Below are 15,773 nucleotides of genomic sequence, written 5' to 3' on the forward strand. Positions count from 1 at the left end.
ATACAGTGTCTTCCTGCCTCAGCATCTGGCACATAGTAGGTGGTCAATGATGATTTGATGAGTGAGAAAGAGGCCATTCTCCTTGTTGCCATCCAAGTTTATTCCCTTGACCATACCCTGCAGACACTGTCTGTTACAGGTCACCAATGTTCTCTAATTGACAAATCAAACGTCCTCACTGTCGTTGGGTTCAATGACACAAATGAACAGAGTCAGTCACAAGTTGAGTCTCTTAACCTTTGTCACTCCACTCATTCTAATTTCTCTACTCCCTCTCTTCTTCTTCTTTTTTCCATCCTAGTTTCTGGTAGGATGCTCCTGTGAATCTTGAGACTGTTCTATGGAGGCATGTATATAGACAGAAGACATAGCTCATCTGGAAAACTCCTAAATCTACATTTTGATTCATGACTTCTTATTCTCTAACCCCACCTCTCACGTTGCTTTTTGGGCATTTCCAATGAATCATTATATTTTCTCATCAAATCCAATAACTGTAATCACTTTCTTCCCACCAAGTCCTCCATTCATCCCCTGACTCACATGTGAGTTAATTCAGATGAATCAGTCTGTCATTCTCCCCCAAATACCTTGCAACATTTGACCTCCATGCTTTTGTCATACACTATCTTGTACTTGGAATGTCACTTTTTCAAAAAATCATTCCCTTGTGGGGCATGGTGGTATACACTTGTAATCCCGGTGACTCAGGAGGCTGAGGCAGGAGGGTTGTAAGTTCAAAATCAGCTTCAGCAACTTAGCAAGGCTCTGAACAACTTAGCAAGACCCTGATTCAAAATAAAAAATAAAAAGGGCAGGGGATGTGGCTCAGTGATTAAGTGCACTAGGGTTCAATCCCTGGTACAAAAAAAAATCATCCTCTCTAAAATTCATATCTATACATCAAGGCTCAACTCAATTGCCACTTTTTGCAGTCATCCTTGATCTTTCACCATTGCTGACCATGAACTCTCTCCTCTCCTGTAGAATTATTTGTGCAACTGATATTAGACACATCACTTGGTGTATTTTCTAGTGGTTACCTCTAAATCACTCTTATTTGATTTAATATATAGCAGGAGCCCTTTGAGGGAAGACACAAAGCCCTGAGTCTGGAAACATCACCTAATCTTGGGGCGTCATCCCTCAATGGATTCAACATCTTTCCTAAGTTTGAGTGTTTCTCCCTCATGATCTTCATTCTACCATTTTTTAATTCAGCGACAATAATAGTAACAAATGTATATACTTTTATTTATTCTTCCCCAGTATAACCTATATTTCTGCCAGATTAAAAGCAAAAACAAAACACATACCAGCAACAAGAAGAAGAAAAAGAAGAAAAAAAAAAAAACCCAAACACAACAAAACAGTATTGATTGTTCAGGACAGTGGAGACTCTCATGAGTCGGGAGAGGATGCACAAGTGTGGAGAGGCAGCTGCAATAGAGCACTGAGCGTCTCAAGGAGAGGTCTGGAAGCCTAAATATCCACTGGAGATGTAACAGACTCAAGTTTGATCCCCAACAACAATAGTTGGATTCACATCAACAATAATATTTGCAGTTCCTGATTTGAAAAAATAGGACCAGTTGTGATTGTTGAGCTTCTAATTAATGGCTATTCTCAGCATCCCAGAGATTCTTGGCCCTGGGTTTCCAGGTCCATTTAAATTATTGCAAGGGATCCTGGAATCTAAGTCCTGCTTCTGGGAGAAGTGGGAAAGCCTGAAGGACTGCCTGCCCTTAGATAGACGATGGCTTCCACATCCAACCATTAAGGTAAGATTTGAGGACAGACTGCAGGTCTAGTAGAGACCAGGGAAGATGGGCATAAGATGGACACCAGAGATCAGTGGGCAGAGTTTCTGTCGTGTGTGTGAGTGTGTGTGTGTTGTGTGTGTGTGTGTGTGTGTGTGTGTGTGCATGCGCGTGCTAGGTTCCTCTTTTACTCTTTCAGAGAGCTCATTAGCTCTTTTCTTTCTTTCTTTTTTTTTTTTTAAAGACACATTTATTCAGCGTCATGATCAGACTATTACATTTAGCAATCAACAGCATGGGTGCAAAAAAAAAAAGTCTACATTAAAACCCTTTGTTGGAATGCTTTACACTTTCCACAGAACAGAAACTAAAATATCCTGTTATACAATTAGTCACAAATACAGTCCTCGAGTTTTTTTGCCCATACACATGAGTATTGTCTAAACCATGTCTTCTTTGTAGCAGCTAGGCCCTGCCACCACTGTGCTTGGCTGAGTTCACAAATCTGTTGTAACCTGTAGCTTCCCTGTCACTTCTCTGGCTCTCCTCTCCTGCTAAGCTTTGTTTCCTGGCAGTTTAAAACCTTCTGCCACTGCCATAGCTACTGTTGCTGCTGGAACCGCCATAGCCACCTTGGTTTCGTGGTTTGGCAAAATATTGGCCTCTACCACCGTAAGGTCCAGAGCTTCTGCCTCCAAAGTTTCCACCCTTCATGGGTCCAAAATTTGATGACTGATTGTTGTAACTGCCAAAATCATTGTAGCTTCCACCACCTCCAAAATTGCTTCCATTATTACCAAATCCATTGTAGCCATCCCCGCTGCCACCATATCCACCACCACCACAACTGCCACCAAAGCCACCACGACCACTGAAGTTCCCTCCACGACCAAAATAAAAATATGGAACGCTTCACGAATTTGCGTGTCATCCTTGTGCAGGGGCCATGCTAATCTTCTCTGTATCGTTCCAATTTTAGTATATGTGCTGCCGAAGCGAGCACAGCTCTTTTATTTTCAATAGTCATCCCTACCTGGGTAACTATACTTCTGGTCCTGATCATATCTCACATTATCCAGAGACAATTCCCATTGGGATTTTTCCTTTCACTCAAATACAACATATCTAGAACCAGTTTGAGTAGTGAGCAACTGTGGTGCTTCATCTCTCTGAGATCATACCTGCCCCTGCCATGTATTAGGAGCTGTGATACTAGGCCACTGCTGTTTGGCGTCCCCTGTTACTGCATGTGTGATTCCTAGTTAGGTTCCTGGTCTGTTACCTTTTCATCTGCTCCTACAGGGTTAAGAATAGGTTCTCCTGGTCTCTCCTCAGAGTCTGCTCCTCCTATAGAACAGGACACCATCACCAGCCCATGTAAAATAAGGGCATGACCTCTCAATATCCCCCATCTTCAAATTTCATGAAGCACCATACATACCTTTTAGTTTTCATAGTAGAAAAGAATTTTCAAATTCTAAGTGTGAGGAATTGCAACATTTCAAATGAAAAACTTCCTGGTGTTTGCTTATTCAACTACATTTATCTCTGAAAGACTTATTTTATTCTAGGTAATCAATGACTTCAAAAAATAATTATACCTTCTTAACAAGATCTCCCCTTATCCTTCCCCCAGTCTCTGTCCATTCAGGAAAGACTTCAAGGAACATTTAAGTTAGTACTGCAATCTGCAACTGAATTTTGTCACATCTGGGTTCTAGAAGGAAACACGGCAAATTCTGATAGGACAGTTGTTCCGAACAATTCTACTTCAAGGAGTTTATTCCAAGGAAAGAAACAGAGATTCTCTCAAAGGCTTATGTTCAGAATATTCATTTCAGTTACTTGTAATAATGAAAAAGTAAAAAATCTACATGGATAGTTAAATAAATGATTTTAGTCATGTAATATAATGCATCCATTAAATATCCCATTTTAAAAACATTTTTTACGACATGGAAAACTCCTATGCTTTAATATCAAGGAAAAACAATAACAACCACAAAAGCCCCCTGGCCATAAAAAGCCCCCTCATCAGCTATTGAAATTGTTTTCATTATGATCTAAAATTTACTCTTAAAAATATGAATGACTGTCAATGCCAGAAACAACACAGATAAAAAGTAATTATAAGCCAGTAATCCAGAATTTTAACTGGTTAACTATCACCAGTGGGATTTTAAAGTGATTTCTATATTTTGGTTACAATATAACTTGTTTCCCAAATGTTCTAGAAATGTGTAATTTATTCATTCATTAATATATTCAATAAACATTCAAGTGACTGTTAGGTGTCAAGCATTCTGCTTTGTGCCAGAGAGATTCAAATGTACAAGACAGAACAGATGTGTTCTTTGCTCTGCCCAGAGTTTACAATCCTGTAAAACTAGGATAGTTTTCTTTTAAAAAAAAATATTTCATTTGATCCAGTAATTCCACCTCTGGGACTCTATCCTAAGGAAATTGTCAAGACAGCAAATCAATCAGGAGGGTGATACAGGAGGATCACAAGTTTATGACCAGGTTTAGAGAAACCCTGTCTCAAAATATAAACTAGAAAGAACTGGGGATTTAGCTCAGTGGTAGAACACCCCTGGTTTCAATCCCCATTACTGGGATAAAAAAGCAAAGCAAAATTTTCATATAGATGTATCCATTACAGCATTAGTCATAATAGAAAAAAACCAGAAATCACCTACATACAGTAGGGGAATGGCAAAATCAATAATAGTGCATTCATATAATGAAGCAATACTAAGTTATTATTATGTTTCTAAAGATTGTAATAACATGGGCAAAGTTACCAATGTTTTCCACCAGTATCTATGGGAAAACATAAGCTACAAAATTATATAGACTCTGACCTCAATTATGTAGTGTAATATTTATAAAAGAGAAAAATCAAATGTTAACAGGTGTTATTTTTGGATGGTGTGGTAATGGCTGATTTGAATTTCTGTGTCTATGCTCTCCATAATTCCTGAGTGTTTTGCAATGAAAAAGGTTTAATTTTACCATCAGAAAAACCATGCTGTTATTTTTAAAGATTTGATTCCAAGGTTGTCCATTGAAAATTCAAAGAACACACAAAAAGGTAATTTAACATTTCCTGCAAGTCTGCATTTCCATGTTGGAAAAAGGAGAGAGAATTCATAGAGAGCTTAAGGCCCCTTTCCAATTCTATAACTTTCCCGGGGGAGAATGGATGCCCATGCATGCAAGAGACACATTTACCAGGGGGCCTAAGGGATGAATTCACTGTGTGCTCATGAAGCTGAGCAAGGAAAACTAGAAGGAGCACTTGAGGTACATGAAGACAGAGAGCTGAACCCCCAAACCTAACTCCAATTTGAACTCTAACCCTGAGTCATGGCTGCACATTAGAAACACAGGACATTTCTTATTGCTGTCATTTCCCATAACTCTGGCATCTGAGACCCTTTGATCACATAGAGCAGGTGTCACAAAGGGTCAAGGTCCTGCCGTGGTTTACCTAGAGAAAAACAATAGTGAAAATATGTCTCCTTGTCCAATTCACTGTGAGGGTCCTGGTCCTCATTTCTACCCCTAATCTTCTAAATTCCAGAGGAAAGAGTAGAGCTGTGAAGTATGTTCCTGTGTTAGCCAAAGGGAGAGAGCTGTCTGCTGTGCTCCATCAGCTGCGGAATGCCCTAGCTCACATTGACTGACAGGTCTGCAGGGCTTAGGCAAGGCCCTAGCATAGAAAACAACAACAACAAACAAAACACTACCTTACCCTCTAATTTAGGAATCAAGAAAGTGTATGTAAGGCAAAATGACATCATGTTTCATTGCACTGATAAATGGTTCTGTATCATGCACTGAATTTTTTTTTTTAAGTTTATAAAAGCTACTGTAAAGGAGCTAGTCAATACAGAAGGACTTACAGGTGTATCCCACTTCCAGCAAACTGAATATCTGAAAACCAGAATAGCATAAAAGAGTACCACTACCACTTTTAAAAAAAACTGATTTACCTTCTACCTTTAAAATATAAATGGATTCACTACAACTTGCTTAACGCACAACATATCAAGCACAATAAGAGTTGCACAAAGGGAAGTGTATATGGAATTCACAAGTTAACATTTGGATACCACCTTACAGGATAAAAATACAGATTTTTCTGATTAAAAAATGAAAGAGACTTTAAATCAACTGCAAATCATAAACAATCTTTATGTAAAAGGGGTTAATAGTTTTGAGATTTAAAAAAGTTTTCTTGTAGCTCCTTCTCTGGATTTTTTACATTCATTTATCTCAGCAGGTACACCAAAAGAATCCATTTTAAAATCACCGTGCAGGTGTTTTAAACATGCTTCCACATCCAGGGGAGCATTTGACACCTGTGTCCATACACACACCACACACACACACACACACACACACACACACACACATTAGAGACCTGGGACACCTACAAAAAAGTCAATACCAATAAAGCTGTGCCCTAACAGTTACTTATCCATCATGCCCCCTCAAGAGCCATTCATTCTAGAACACCAGCCTGTCTTTGAAAATGCCAATGTTTTCACTTTCCATCAGCTTCCGAAACCCTAATTTGTTAATTATAGGGAATGAAGGGCTCTCACTTGTTTGGCCAAGCATATTTTCTGTGGATGCAGACAGGCTAGAAACATTGACTTTCCATAGCAAGAGGAATTTAGGAATTGTCTGGGTAAGCTTCCTGATCCTTAGGAACTGTACTGCTCTCATTCTTGAATGAGAACTCGTCGGGGCACAGAGGAAGCTGAATTAGAATCTGGAGTGTTTTATGATTTGTATGAAATGCTCTTCACATTCAAATAATAACTGGAGAGTTGAGATGGGAACTGAAAGTCCCTGAATCGTCAGGAAAAAATGAAAAATGAGAAAATTTGCCGAGGTGTGCTTAAAACACAACACAACATGAAGCTGCTTAACAGAAGAGCAGGCCTGGAGGAATTTACAAAGCTCCCTTCAGGGGCTAGTTCCTTGACCAAGCCCTGGGAATGCCCCTCAGGCTTTAAGGAGAGAAGGAATATATGGAAAACAAAACAAAACAAAACAAAACAAAACAAAACAAAACAAAACAGGAGTGGAAATGAAAGTGTCAGGGAGATGAATGAATGGAGTAAGGAAAGTTATATTAAGAAAATGGGAGTGTGTGTTGAAAGCAAGGGAGACTGGTAATGGGTGATAAAAAAAAAGGTGAGGTAGGGGGAGAAAGATGAAATAGAAAAATAAGATAAAGGTCTCCATCCACCACTGACTCAACTGACAGCCAGTAAAAGCCCCAGGGCATGGGTGGCTCATCTTCCCCTTGGACCATATATGACCCAGCCCCCAAACTCCAGAGCAATGCAGTGGTCCACTCTGGACACTTTCTCACTTCCGCAAAGGGCAAGCTCACCTATCAAAAGCCACAGCCGTCATGGAATAGATACTGGCGAAGACAGCAGCGATGGGGAAGAAGTTGTGGAACTTGCAGTAAAACAAGCCGTAGTACCACTCATTGTGGACAGCGTAGGTGAAATTCACCACTGTATTGAACGCAGCCATGGAGGCCTCCGCGAAGGCCAGGTTCACCAAGAAATAGTTAGTAACTGTCCTCATTCTCTTGTGGGCCAAGATGATCCACATCACTACCACATTGCCCACCACGGAGGTCACCACGATGACCGTGTAGGCAGCTGCCCAAAGGACAATCTGCCATGCCGGCTGCACAAACTGGTTGGGTTCCGAGGTGTTGGTGGAGATGTTTGGGAAGAGGTCTGAGTCCACAGGGAGGACATTATCCATTGTGCAGCTAGGCAGCAAAGACCTCCCTTCTGTACACCGGGGCTCTCTTTGCAGCGGGGTCCTGTGGCAGGCTCCTGAGGCTCAGGGCCCTGCTTAAGTCAGGCAGGAGGGAGGAAGTCTCTTTCTGGGCAGAACTCTCCTTATAAGCAGGAGACTTGGCGCTCAGAGAATAAATGCTAGCTTTACCTTCTGCCTGCCCCTTGTGGCTCTGAATTCCTCCACTTTCAAGCTTCAGGAAGCATTTGAGTTCCGAATCTGAAGTCAGCGTCTCTTCTGCGTCAAACTGAAAGGGGAAAAGCAATTCCACCGGTTACCGTTCTAGGAAAGAAGAGAACCCCGCCTTTTTTGCACCTGCTGCTATTTGCAACTCCTATCTCACCTTTCTGCAGCGGGAAAGGCAAAGCCCTACGTTGCGTGAGGACTTGTGGGGAGGGAAAGAGGGCCTGTCACAGCGCTGTCTGTAAAAGTTCTGATTCTATGGCCAGAATTCTGGGTCCTCGTGTCCAGCTGAAGAATTTTTTTTTTTTTTTCTTCTTCTGCGCTTTAGCTGAAGCCGCCGCTGCCGCTGCCTGCAGCTTTGCAGGAGTCTCTTGGCTTGGGTTCTGCTCAGCTCGGGAGTTAACAGAACCTCGGCAGGCTGCGCACGAGGCTTTTATAACACGCTGCAGACACGTCACTGGGAAGGGGGCAGTACCTGGGCTGCTTACTCGCCAGTCCCTGTGCGCAGCGCTGCGCCAGCTGTTGGCAACTGTCTCACTCCACCGCCGCGGCAATCCTGCCTTTTGCTGCTTGCTACCTGCTGTGGGCGTCTGTAAGCCGGTCGCCGCAGCAATCCACCAGAGGGCGGTAGGTGGCCTGGGAGTAACTGAGCCAGATGGGTCCACAGCTGGAACCACATTTGCACCAGGGAGGCTGGGGGGAAAGGAAAGATTTGGGAAACAGTTGAAGTGAAGGACAGTCAACGTTCAGGGGAGGCAGCCTAGAGCCCTGCTGCAACTCTGCAGAGGCGCCTACTTATTAAGGCTGTGGTAGTTGGGCAAGTGGGAGGGCAAGGTGCCAGCGCTCCAGCCTAAGGGCACCACAGGCTTGAACTGCTTGAAAACAACCGGTTTCAGGAGTCTGGAAAACTTTCGTACCCACCCCATCTACTCCCCGCCGCCCACCCCCCCCCCCCCCAAAGTAGCTCCTCTCCCTGGCAAGCTGATTCTCCTGGAAAGCACCTGGAAAGGTTCTAAGCCTTCGTGCACCTTCTCCAGCCACCCTGATGACTTGGCTCCTCACTCTAGGAGAAGCTACTGCTAAGCCTTCCATCTGAGCTCTCAGGACGAGCCTCCCCGCAAGCATTGGGGACTAGACTGGGCTCCTTGCGAAGCTTGGTGAGTGCAGAAGCCACCCTTAAGCCAGCTTGTTGCCCAAACGCGGTTCTGGGCTTTCTGCCAACACTCGCTGCGGATTCTCATTCGCTTCCGGGGAACTGGCAGCCTCCTTCTCCGCACCTCCCTGGCCCGCGGACCAGCTGGGACCAGAATGACTTGGGGGCTCCTTACCTTGCCCCTCTTCCAGATTTTTATAGGAACTGTAGGCTAGGTCTGTCTTGCCTTCTCTTCCTATTCCCGCCCCGCCCCTGGTGGACTTTGAGGCCCCCAGTCTCCCAGTTAGAGGCAATTTCAAAAGGTACAGCTGGGGATTGGGCACTGGGAGAAGGTAGGGGAAAGGCAGGCCAGAGAGAATCATTTTGGAGAAGCTGAGATGGGCTTCCTGAAATGAACTGAGGAGTGTGTTCCGGGTGAACTGCGGTGGGCAAGGGACCTTGGAGTCTTTCCTGGGGCGCCATCTACCCCTCTGCCATCCTTTTTCACTGCGGGGGACTTGGAACTGCTAGACGCAGGCGGGGTAGTATCAGCATGCGTAGGCTGGGCTGGCTCACACGCTCACCCTCCCGAGAGACAGTGGTGTGTGCACACTAGTTTGGCAAGCGCGTAGTCTCTCACGCCAAATACTTTTAGGCTGGAAATTTTATTGTACTGATTTGTGGCAGGATAAAATCGGATCCCTCCCCTGGGCAGGGAATCTGCTAGTTCACTCTGGTTTTGCTTTCTGCACATATATAGGAACCGCCCTTCTCTCTGCTCCGTTCTTTCAGGCATCCTTAAAGTTTCTAAGCCCTGCAGAGAAAACTCAAGGGATGCCTTAGATAGTGCCCCCCACCACCCCATGGAGAGCAGCGGTATAATATAAATCCTCTTTTGCACGGCTTCCTCACTTCATTTTGGATCTTTCATTCCTGCTTTCACCAGCTGGAGGAGCTCTGAAGAGAGGATGAGGGGCCCTGAGGAGCTGGGGGTGCAGGAGACTTAAGTCTAGAGAAGGAAAAAGAGGCAACTAGCTATACTAGAAAGGTATTAAGCACTGAGTGAAAGAGAAGAAGTCCACCTCACCTAGACAACCAAGGGAATCTGGGTAGAGTGTAGAAAATCCTACCCATCAAGAACCCTGAAGGATGAGTTAGGATGGGAAGAGGCTGAGATAAGAGGGAGGAGAATATCCCAGACAGAGTTTTTATAAGTCAAGTTAAGTCAATCTGCTTGAAGTTCCATGAAGACTGTCCGGTTAACTTAGCATAACACCTATAGTCCTGGGCTGGGCCTCCAAGGCTGGGCATTCTCCAACCTGATGCACCTATGACGAGTGCCCTGGGTTGCTCTCCTTCCTACTTTCTGTTCTTCATGGCTTGTAGTCATATACCAGGGGGTATATGGCTTGCTAAAGTTAATTTCTTTCCAGAGAAAAAACAAAGCATACTCAGGAGGGGGTTCACAATTAATAGAAACCCAAAATGCCTTAGCTATACTGCAGCAGAAGGTGAACACACTCTGAGCAGGGACACTCTCTATCACTGCCCCTTCTGAAAGTAATGACTTTCTTTCCCATTTAGGAATAAATTTGCACAAATATATAGGTAAGATCCCATGCATTCTATTTTCCTCCAAGATTGGATATATTTTTTTCTTATCCTTGGGGTTTCTTGGCTTCCCTTTCTACTGACCTCCCTCCTTGACACACAAAACAGAGTCACCCATCTTGAAGGAAATCCTGTTGACAAAGTACTTTAAATCCAGGCTGTCTTTATCTAGACAGGAATGCAAACACACATAATACCCATACCTGAAAATCAAATAAGGGACTTTCATTATTGTCTACATTTTGTTTTTCTCACTCAAAACTTTGTCCAAATGCTCTGAGTCAATGAGTATAGATGAACTTATTTTTTATAATGGCTAAATATTATTGTTATGGTATAGATGATGAACTATCATTCATACACTCATTTTTTTATTCTTAAAATTTCTATTTTGTTTCAGTTTTTGCCACTAACAACAATGAGCAATAAATATTCTTTACCTCTGTATCCAAAGCCTGATATTTTTAATGCTTTTATTCTTTCTTGTGCTCTCTCTGTCTCTCTGTGTCTGTCTCTCTGTCTCTCTGTCTCTCTCTCTCTCTGTGTGTGTGTGTGTGTGTGTGTGTGTGTGTGTGCTGGACCACTGAGCTACATCTGAAGCCTCTGATGTTTTCTTTTGATGGGACAGATTCCAAGTGGAGTTGGTGGGTAATTTGTAATACCCATAAATTGATGTTATTATATTATTTATATTCATGTGCAGATATGTAGATGTGCTGTTTCTATTTATACTTTAATATTGCCAGATTGCTTTCCAAAGAGAATGACATACTGTTATATTTCACTAGCAATTAGGTTACTCCTTTCCCCACATATACTCTAGGAATAAGTGTTAAAAGCCTTTTTAATCTTTTTTCAGACTAGTCTTGTAGCTCTAAAGTATTATAATATTGTTACTATAGAATTTTATAGTAATTTACCAATTACTAGAGAATTTGATTTCTTTTAGAAATTTTCTTTTGGCTGTTTGAATTTTCCCTTCTATAAATTCTCTATACACATGTCTTGTTCTTTTTTATGCTGTAGTGCTTTCTAGTTTTTTTTTTCTAAATGTTCTTTGTATTACAGGTACAAGCACTTTGCCTGTCAAAAATATTTCAAATATTCTTCTAATACTATTGTTTCTCTCCTGAATTTATATATTTGCCACAAAAACTGAAGCAATTTTATGCAGTCATATTTACTTTAAAAGGATGTGGGTTTTCCTGTCTTGATTTTAAACAATCCTAGTTTTTTTCCAACCTCCTAAATTACTTTGGAAGTTTTATCAAATTTTATTTTTTACCTTAAGGTCTTTAATTCATCTGCAGCTTATTATTTTGTATTATTAAATATAAATAAAATACGTTTACTTTTTCTTTCTTTCATATATTTAGCCAGTTTTGACAGTTCCATTTATTGTCCCAGTAACTTAGACCATTATCCTTGTTGTAAATTAAATTTTTAAATATTTGTGATTTAATATTTCTATTCTCCAGAGCCTACTGATCCATTTGACTATCTCAACCAATGGCAATGCTGTGTGTGTGTGTGTGTGTGTGTGTGTGTGTTTCATAGGATGCCCTACTTTTCCTAGCCACCTCCCCCATTTGTAGCTAGGTAGAGTCAAGTGATTATTCAGGCCAATAGGTTGTGAGTGAAAACAATTTATGTCACTTCTAGTTTGGGGCATAGACTTCTCCATGTGTTGTATTCCCTCTGCCAATTGCCATGTTCCAAATGTTTCAGTTACAAGGTGACTTTCTTGTAATTGAAGACTCTGTCTCTATCATCTCTAGTTCCCAAGTGACTATGTAACATAGACCCTTGTCAAAGCATTATGGGCACGTAGCATAAGCAAGAAATAAACTGTTGCTATATGAAAGCAGGATTTGGGATGAATTCATTGCTCATCAGGTGATTGCTCATCCTGAGTAATATAGGAATAAGGATTCTGATATCTTTAGGACAAGTTCCCCTGAGGGCTCATTTCATGCTTTTCTTACTTATTTCAGGATATCACACTTAAGCTTAAATAGTTTTTATTCCACTTTTAAAACTCCAAACAACAACAAGAAACTTCATTAGTATTCCAATTAATATTCTAATGGGAAATGATTGATATTTGTTTTGTTAATATTGATAAAATTGAGTTTTGATATTGGGGCTGTTTATTCAAGAACATGAGACGTCTTTCTATTTCTTCAGGTCTTGTTTTCTGTCTTTTAAAAATATCTTATAGTTATGTTTAAAGTAGATCCAGTCTTTGAATTAAATTTATTTCAATCGATTTTTATGATTTTTTGATATTGTAAATGAGATAATAATAATAATTTAATAATAACATTATTAAAATAATATTGATGCTAGGTCAAAGAAAAACTATTGATTCTGTGTGTGTGCATACGTGTATGTATATGCATGTGTATTTCCTAGCCAGGTTACTAATTTTTATTTATTCTAATGTTATTTTAGCTAAACTTGCTAAAGAATCTTTTATGCTTAAGTACTTTTTTCTGCTTTATTACTTTGAAGAATAATAGAAATATCTTGTCATTTATTTTGAATTGCCTTTTTTCAGGATCTATTGATTGTATGATCTTTCTCTCTAGTTTATTGACACAATGGATTAAGTGAATAGACTTCCTAATACTGACTCAAATACTGACTCACTCTTCTATTCCTGGCATGTATTTTCTTGGTCCAAAACTATCTTATTCCTGTGATATATCACTGTATTCGACTTGCTAATGTATTTAAGATTTTTGCACTGATTTTCTTAAGTGAAATTAATAACTATGTACTTTTTTCTTTGTTTTTTTCTCAGATTTTGGTATTAGTGTTACACATCCAAAAAAAAAAAAAAAAAAGGAATTAAGGGAAGCATCTCATCTTTACCAATAGCCAAGAAATAATTTTAGTCTTGGTCCTTGAAACAGTAGGAGATATCACCAGGAGCTAGTCAGAAATAGAAATTTTTGGACAGATCTAGACCCAGATCTACTCAACCCAGATCTGCATTTTAATAAAACTTTAACTTGTACATATGTTAAAATTTGTGTACACATTTAAAATAGATCCTATGTTTTCCAAATTTCTTGGAAGATAAAAATCTCTTGAGGTACATGTTAAAAAAATACATGTTATCATGTTCCCCTAAAATTCTAATTTACTAGTTTGGTCTAGGGCTCAGCAATCTGTATTTTTAACAAGTACTCTGGATCAGTCTTATCTTCAAGCAAATTTTAGAAATATGTGAGTATGCTGTTTTAAATCCATCATGAGACTGCGTGAGTCCTTTCATCATCTCAAGGTAATTTTCTCCTACTATTTTTTGAAATTTTCACCTCCATCAGCCCTTTTCTTTCTTTTTAAGATTTTCATTTCAGCATGTGAGGTCTCCTGGATCCATCCTCTAAGTATTTTAAAAAATATTCCTGACCTGTTGGTGGTGCCTATCGTATTACAAATTAAAATAGCACAACCCTCTGGTGGACAGAGTTTCAATGTAAAAAGGATTTATTCCTCCTCCTCCTCCTTCCCCACTTCTTCTTACCATGAGTTGCAGTTAAAATACTGTAAAAGCAATCCTACAAGTTTCTGTATTTTTTTTCTCTTAGTTTCCATCTTTTTTTGTATTTTTGCTTTGTGCTGAGAAATATTTCTTGTACTTGAACTTCTAGGCCATTCCTTTGGGTCTTTTAATATAGCTACTGAATATTTTAGCCATTATATTTTTGTTTTGCTTTTTTGTTTGGCTTCTGGAGATCATGTTTTTCTTTGTCTGAGTCTCCTTAAGGACACTTATTATTGTTGTTATGTTTCATTCAGGCATTCATCTGTTTCAGCCGCTGTCTGACCTGAGCACATTTACAGTGGTTGAGCTTCAGATTCCTTGACTCTGAGGCACCTTTGCTTGGGTTGCTATTTTCTTTATTTCTTTTCATTTCATTTTTATATTATGAATGTTTGTGAAGCACAATACAATGTGTTTATACATTGTGAAATGATTAAATCAAGCTAATTACCATGTTTATCGCCTCCTATATTAATCACTTTTCATAGTGAGAATGTTTAAGATTCACTCTTAGCAGTTTTCAAGTATGCAGCACATTATTATAGTACAATAGATCTCCAGAATTTTTAAATTTCATCTAACTGAAACTTTGTACCCTTTGATCAACATCCCTATCCTACTCTCTGGTGACTACCATTTGACTCCTCAGAGGTTGATTTTTTTGGGATTTATATGTAAGTGAGATAATGCAGTATTTGTTTTGCTGTGCCCAGCTTATTTCACTTACCATAATATTCTCCCAGTTTGCCCATGTTGTGGCAAATAACAGGATTTTCTTATTTTTTAAGGTTGAACAGTATTCCATGGTATAAATACATCTCATTTACTTTTTCCATTTCATCTGTTGATGGACATATAGGTTGATTCCATATTTTAGCAACTGTGAATAAGAGAGAACATTCATGTGTAGTTGGTGGGAATGTAAATTATTAGCAATTATGGAAAATAGAGTCAGGAAGTTTTTTTTAATGTATTTATGATTTTATTGATTATATGTTGAAACAATATTTTATATATATTGCATTAACCAAATCTATTAAGATTATTTTCATCTATTTTTTTTAAGGGAAAGATTAAAATTTATTTTTTATATTTTACTTTATAAGCATGTTGCAAAGGGGATATAGCAGCTGAAAGTTTTTATTAGATTTGTACCATGTAATAGAATTTGTGCAAGATATTTTACATGATTTTATTAAATTATATAAACCACACCCATTTTTAAGTAGGTTGCTTTATATACATTTCACAGAAGAGGAAACAGGACTCCTAAAACAGATTGTCCAAAGTTAAGCAGCTTATGTTAGAATCAAGAAACTTGAATAAACCTGAACAACTCCAAAGTCCACACTGTTAACTACATCCTGCTCTATCTAAAACTCAATGTGTTGTCCCAACTAGTACAATTTAAAAGGATTCCTAATTTTTTTTTAAATTTTTTTATTGTTGGTTGTTCAAAACATTACATATTTCTTGATATATCATATTTCACACTTTGATTCAAGTGGGTTATGAACTCCCATTTTTACCCCATATACAGATTGCAGAATCACATCAGTTACACATCCATTGATTTACATATTGCCATACTAGTGACTGTTGTGTTCTGCTGCCTTTCCTATCCTCTACTATCCCCCCTCCCCTCCCCTCCCCTCCCCTCTTCTCTCTCTACCCCCTCTACTGTCATTCATTT

General features: G+C 39.7%; 1 protein-coding gene and 1 non-coding gene across 2 annotated transcripts in view; both read right to left on the bottom strand.

The window, feature by feature from the left end:
• Tacr1 (tachykinin receptor 1) overlaps window positions 1-8,473 on the bottom strand; it is a 156,953-nt gene extending 148,480 nt beyond the window's left edge. Inside the window, exon 1 of the mRNA XM_015499856.2 lies at window positions 7,174-8,473. Coding sequence (XP_015355342.1) covers window positions 7,174-7,562 — 389 coding nt within the window. The 5' untranslated portion in view covers window positions 7,563-8,473. The remainder of the gene's footprint in view (window positions 1-7,173) is intronic.
• LOC125611852 lies at window positions 2,657-2,763 on the bottom strand. The gene has a single exon (XR_007342092.1). It is a non-coding gene; the product is annotated as a U6 spliceosomal RNA (small nuclear RNA).
• Window positions 8,474-15,773: the final 7,300 nt, after the last annotated feature.

The sequence above is a fragment of the Marmota marmota genome, unplaced genomic scaffold (genome assembly GCF_001458135.2).
Source record: "Marmota marmota marmota unplaced genomic scaffold, marMar, whole genome shotgun sequence".
Lineage (NCBI taxonomy): Eukaryota > Metazoa > Chordata > Mammalia > Rodentia > Sciuridae > Marmota > Marmota marmota.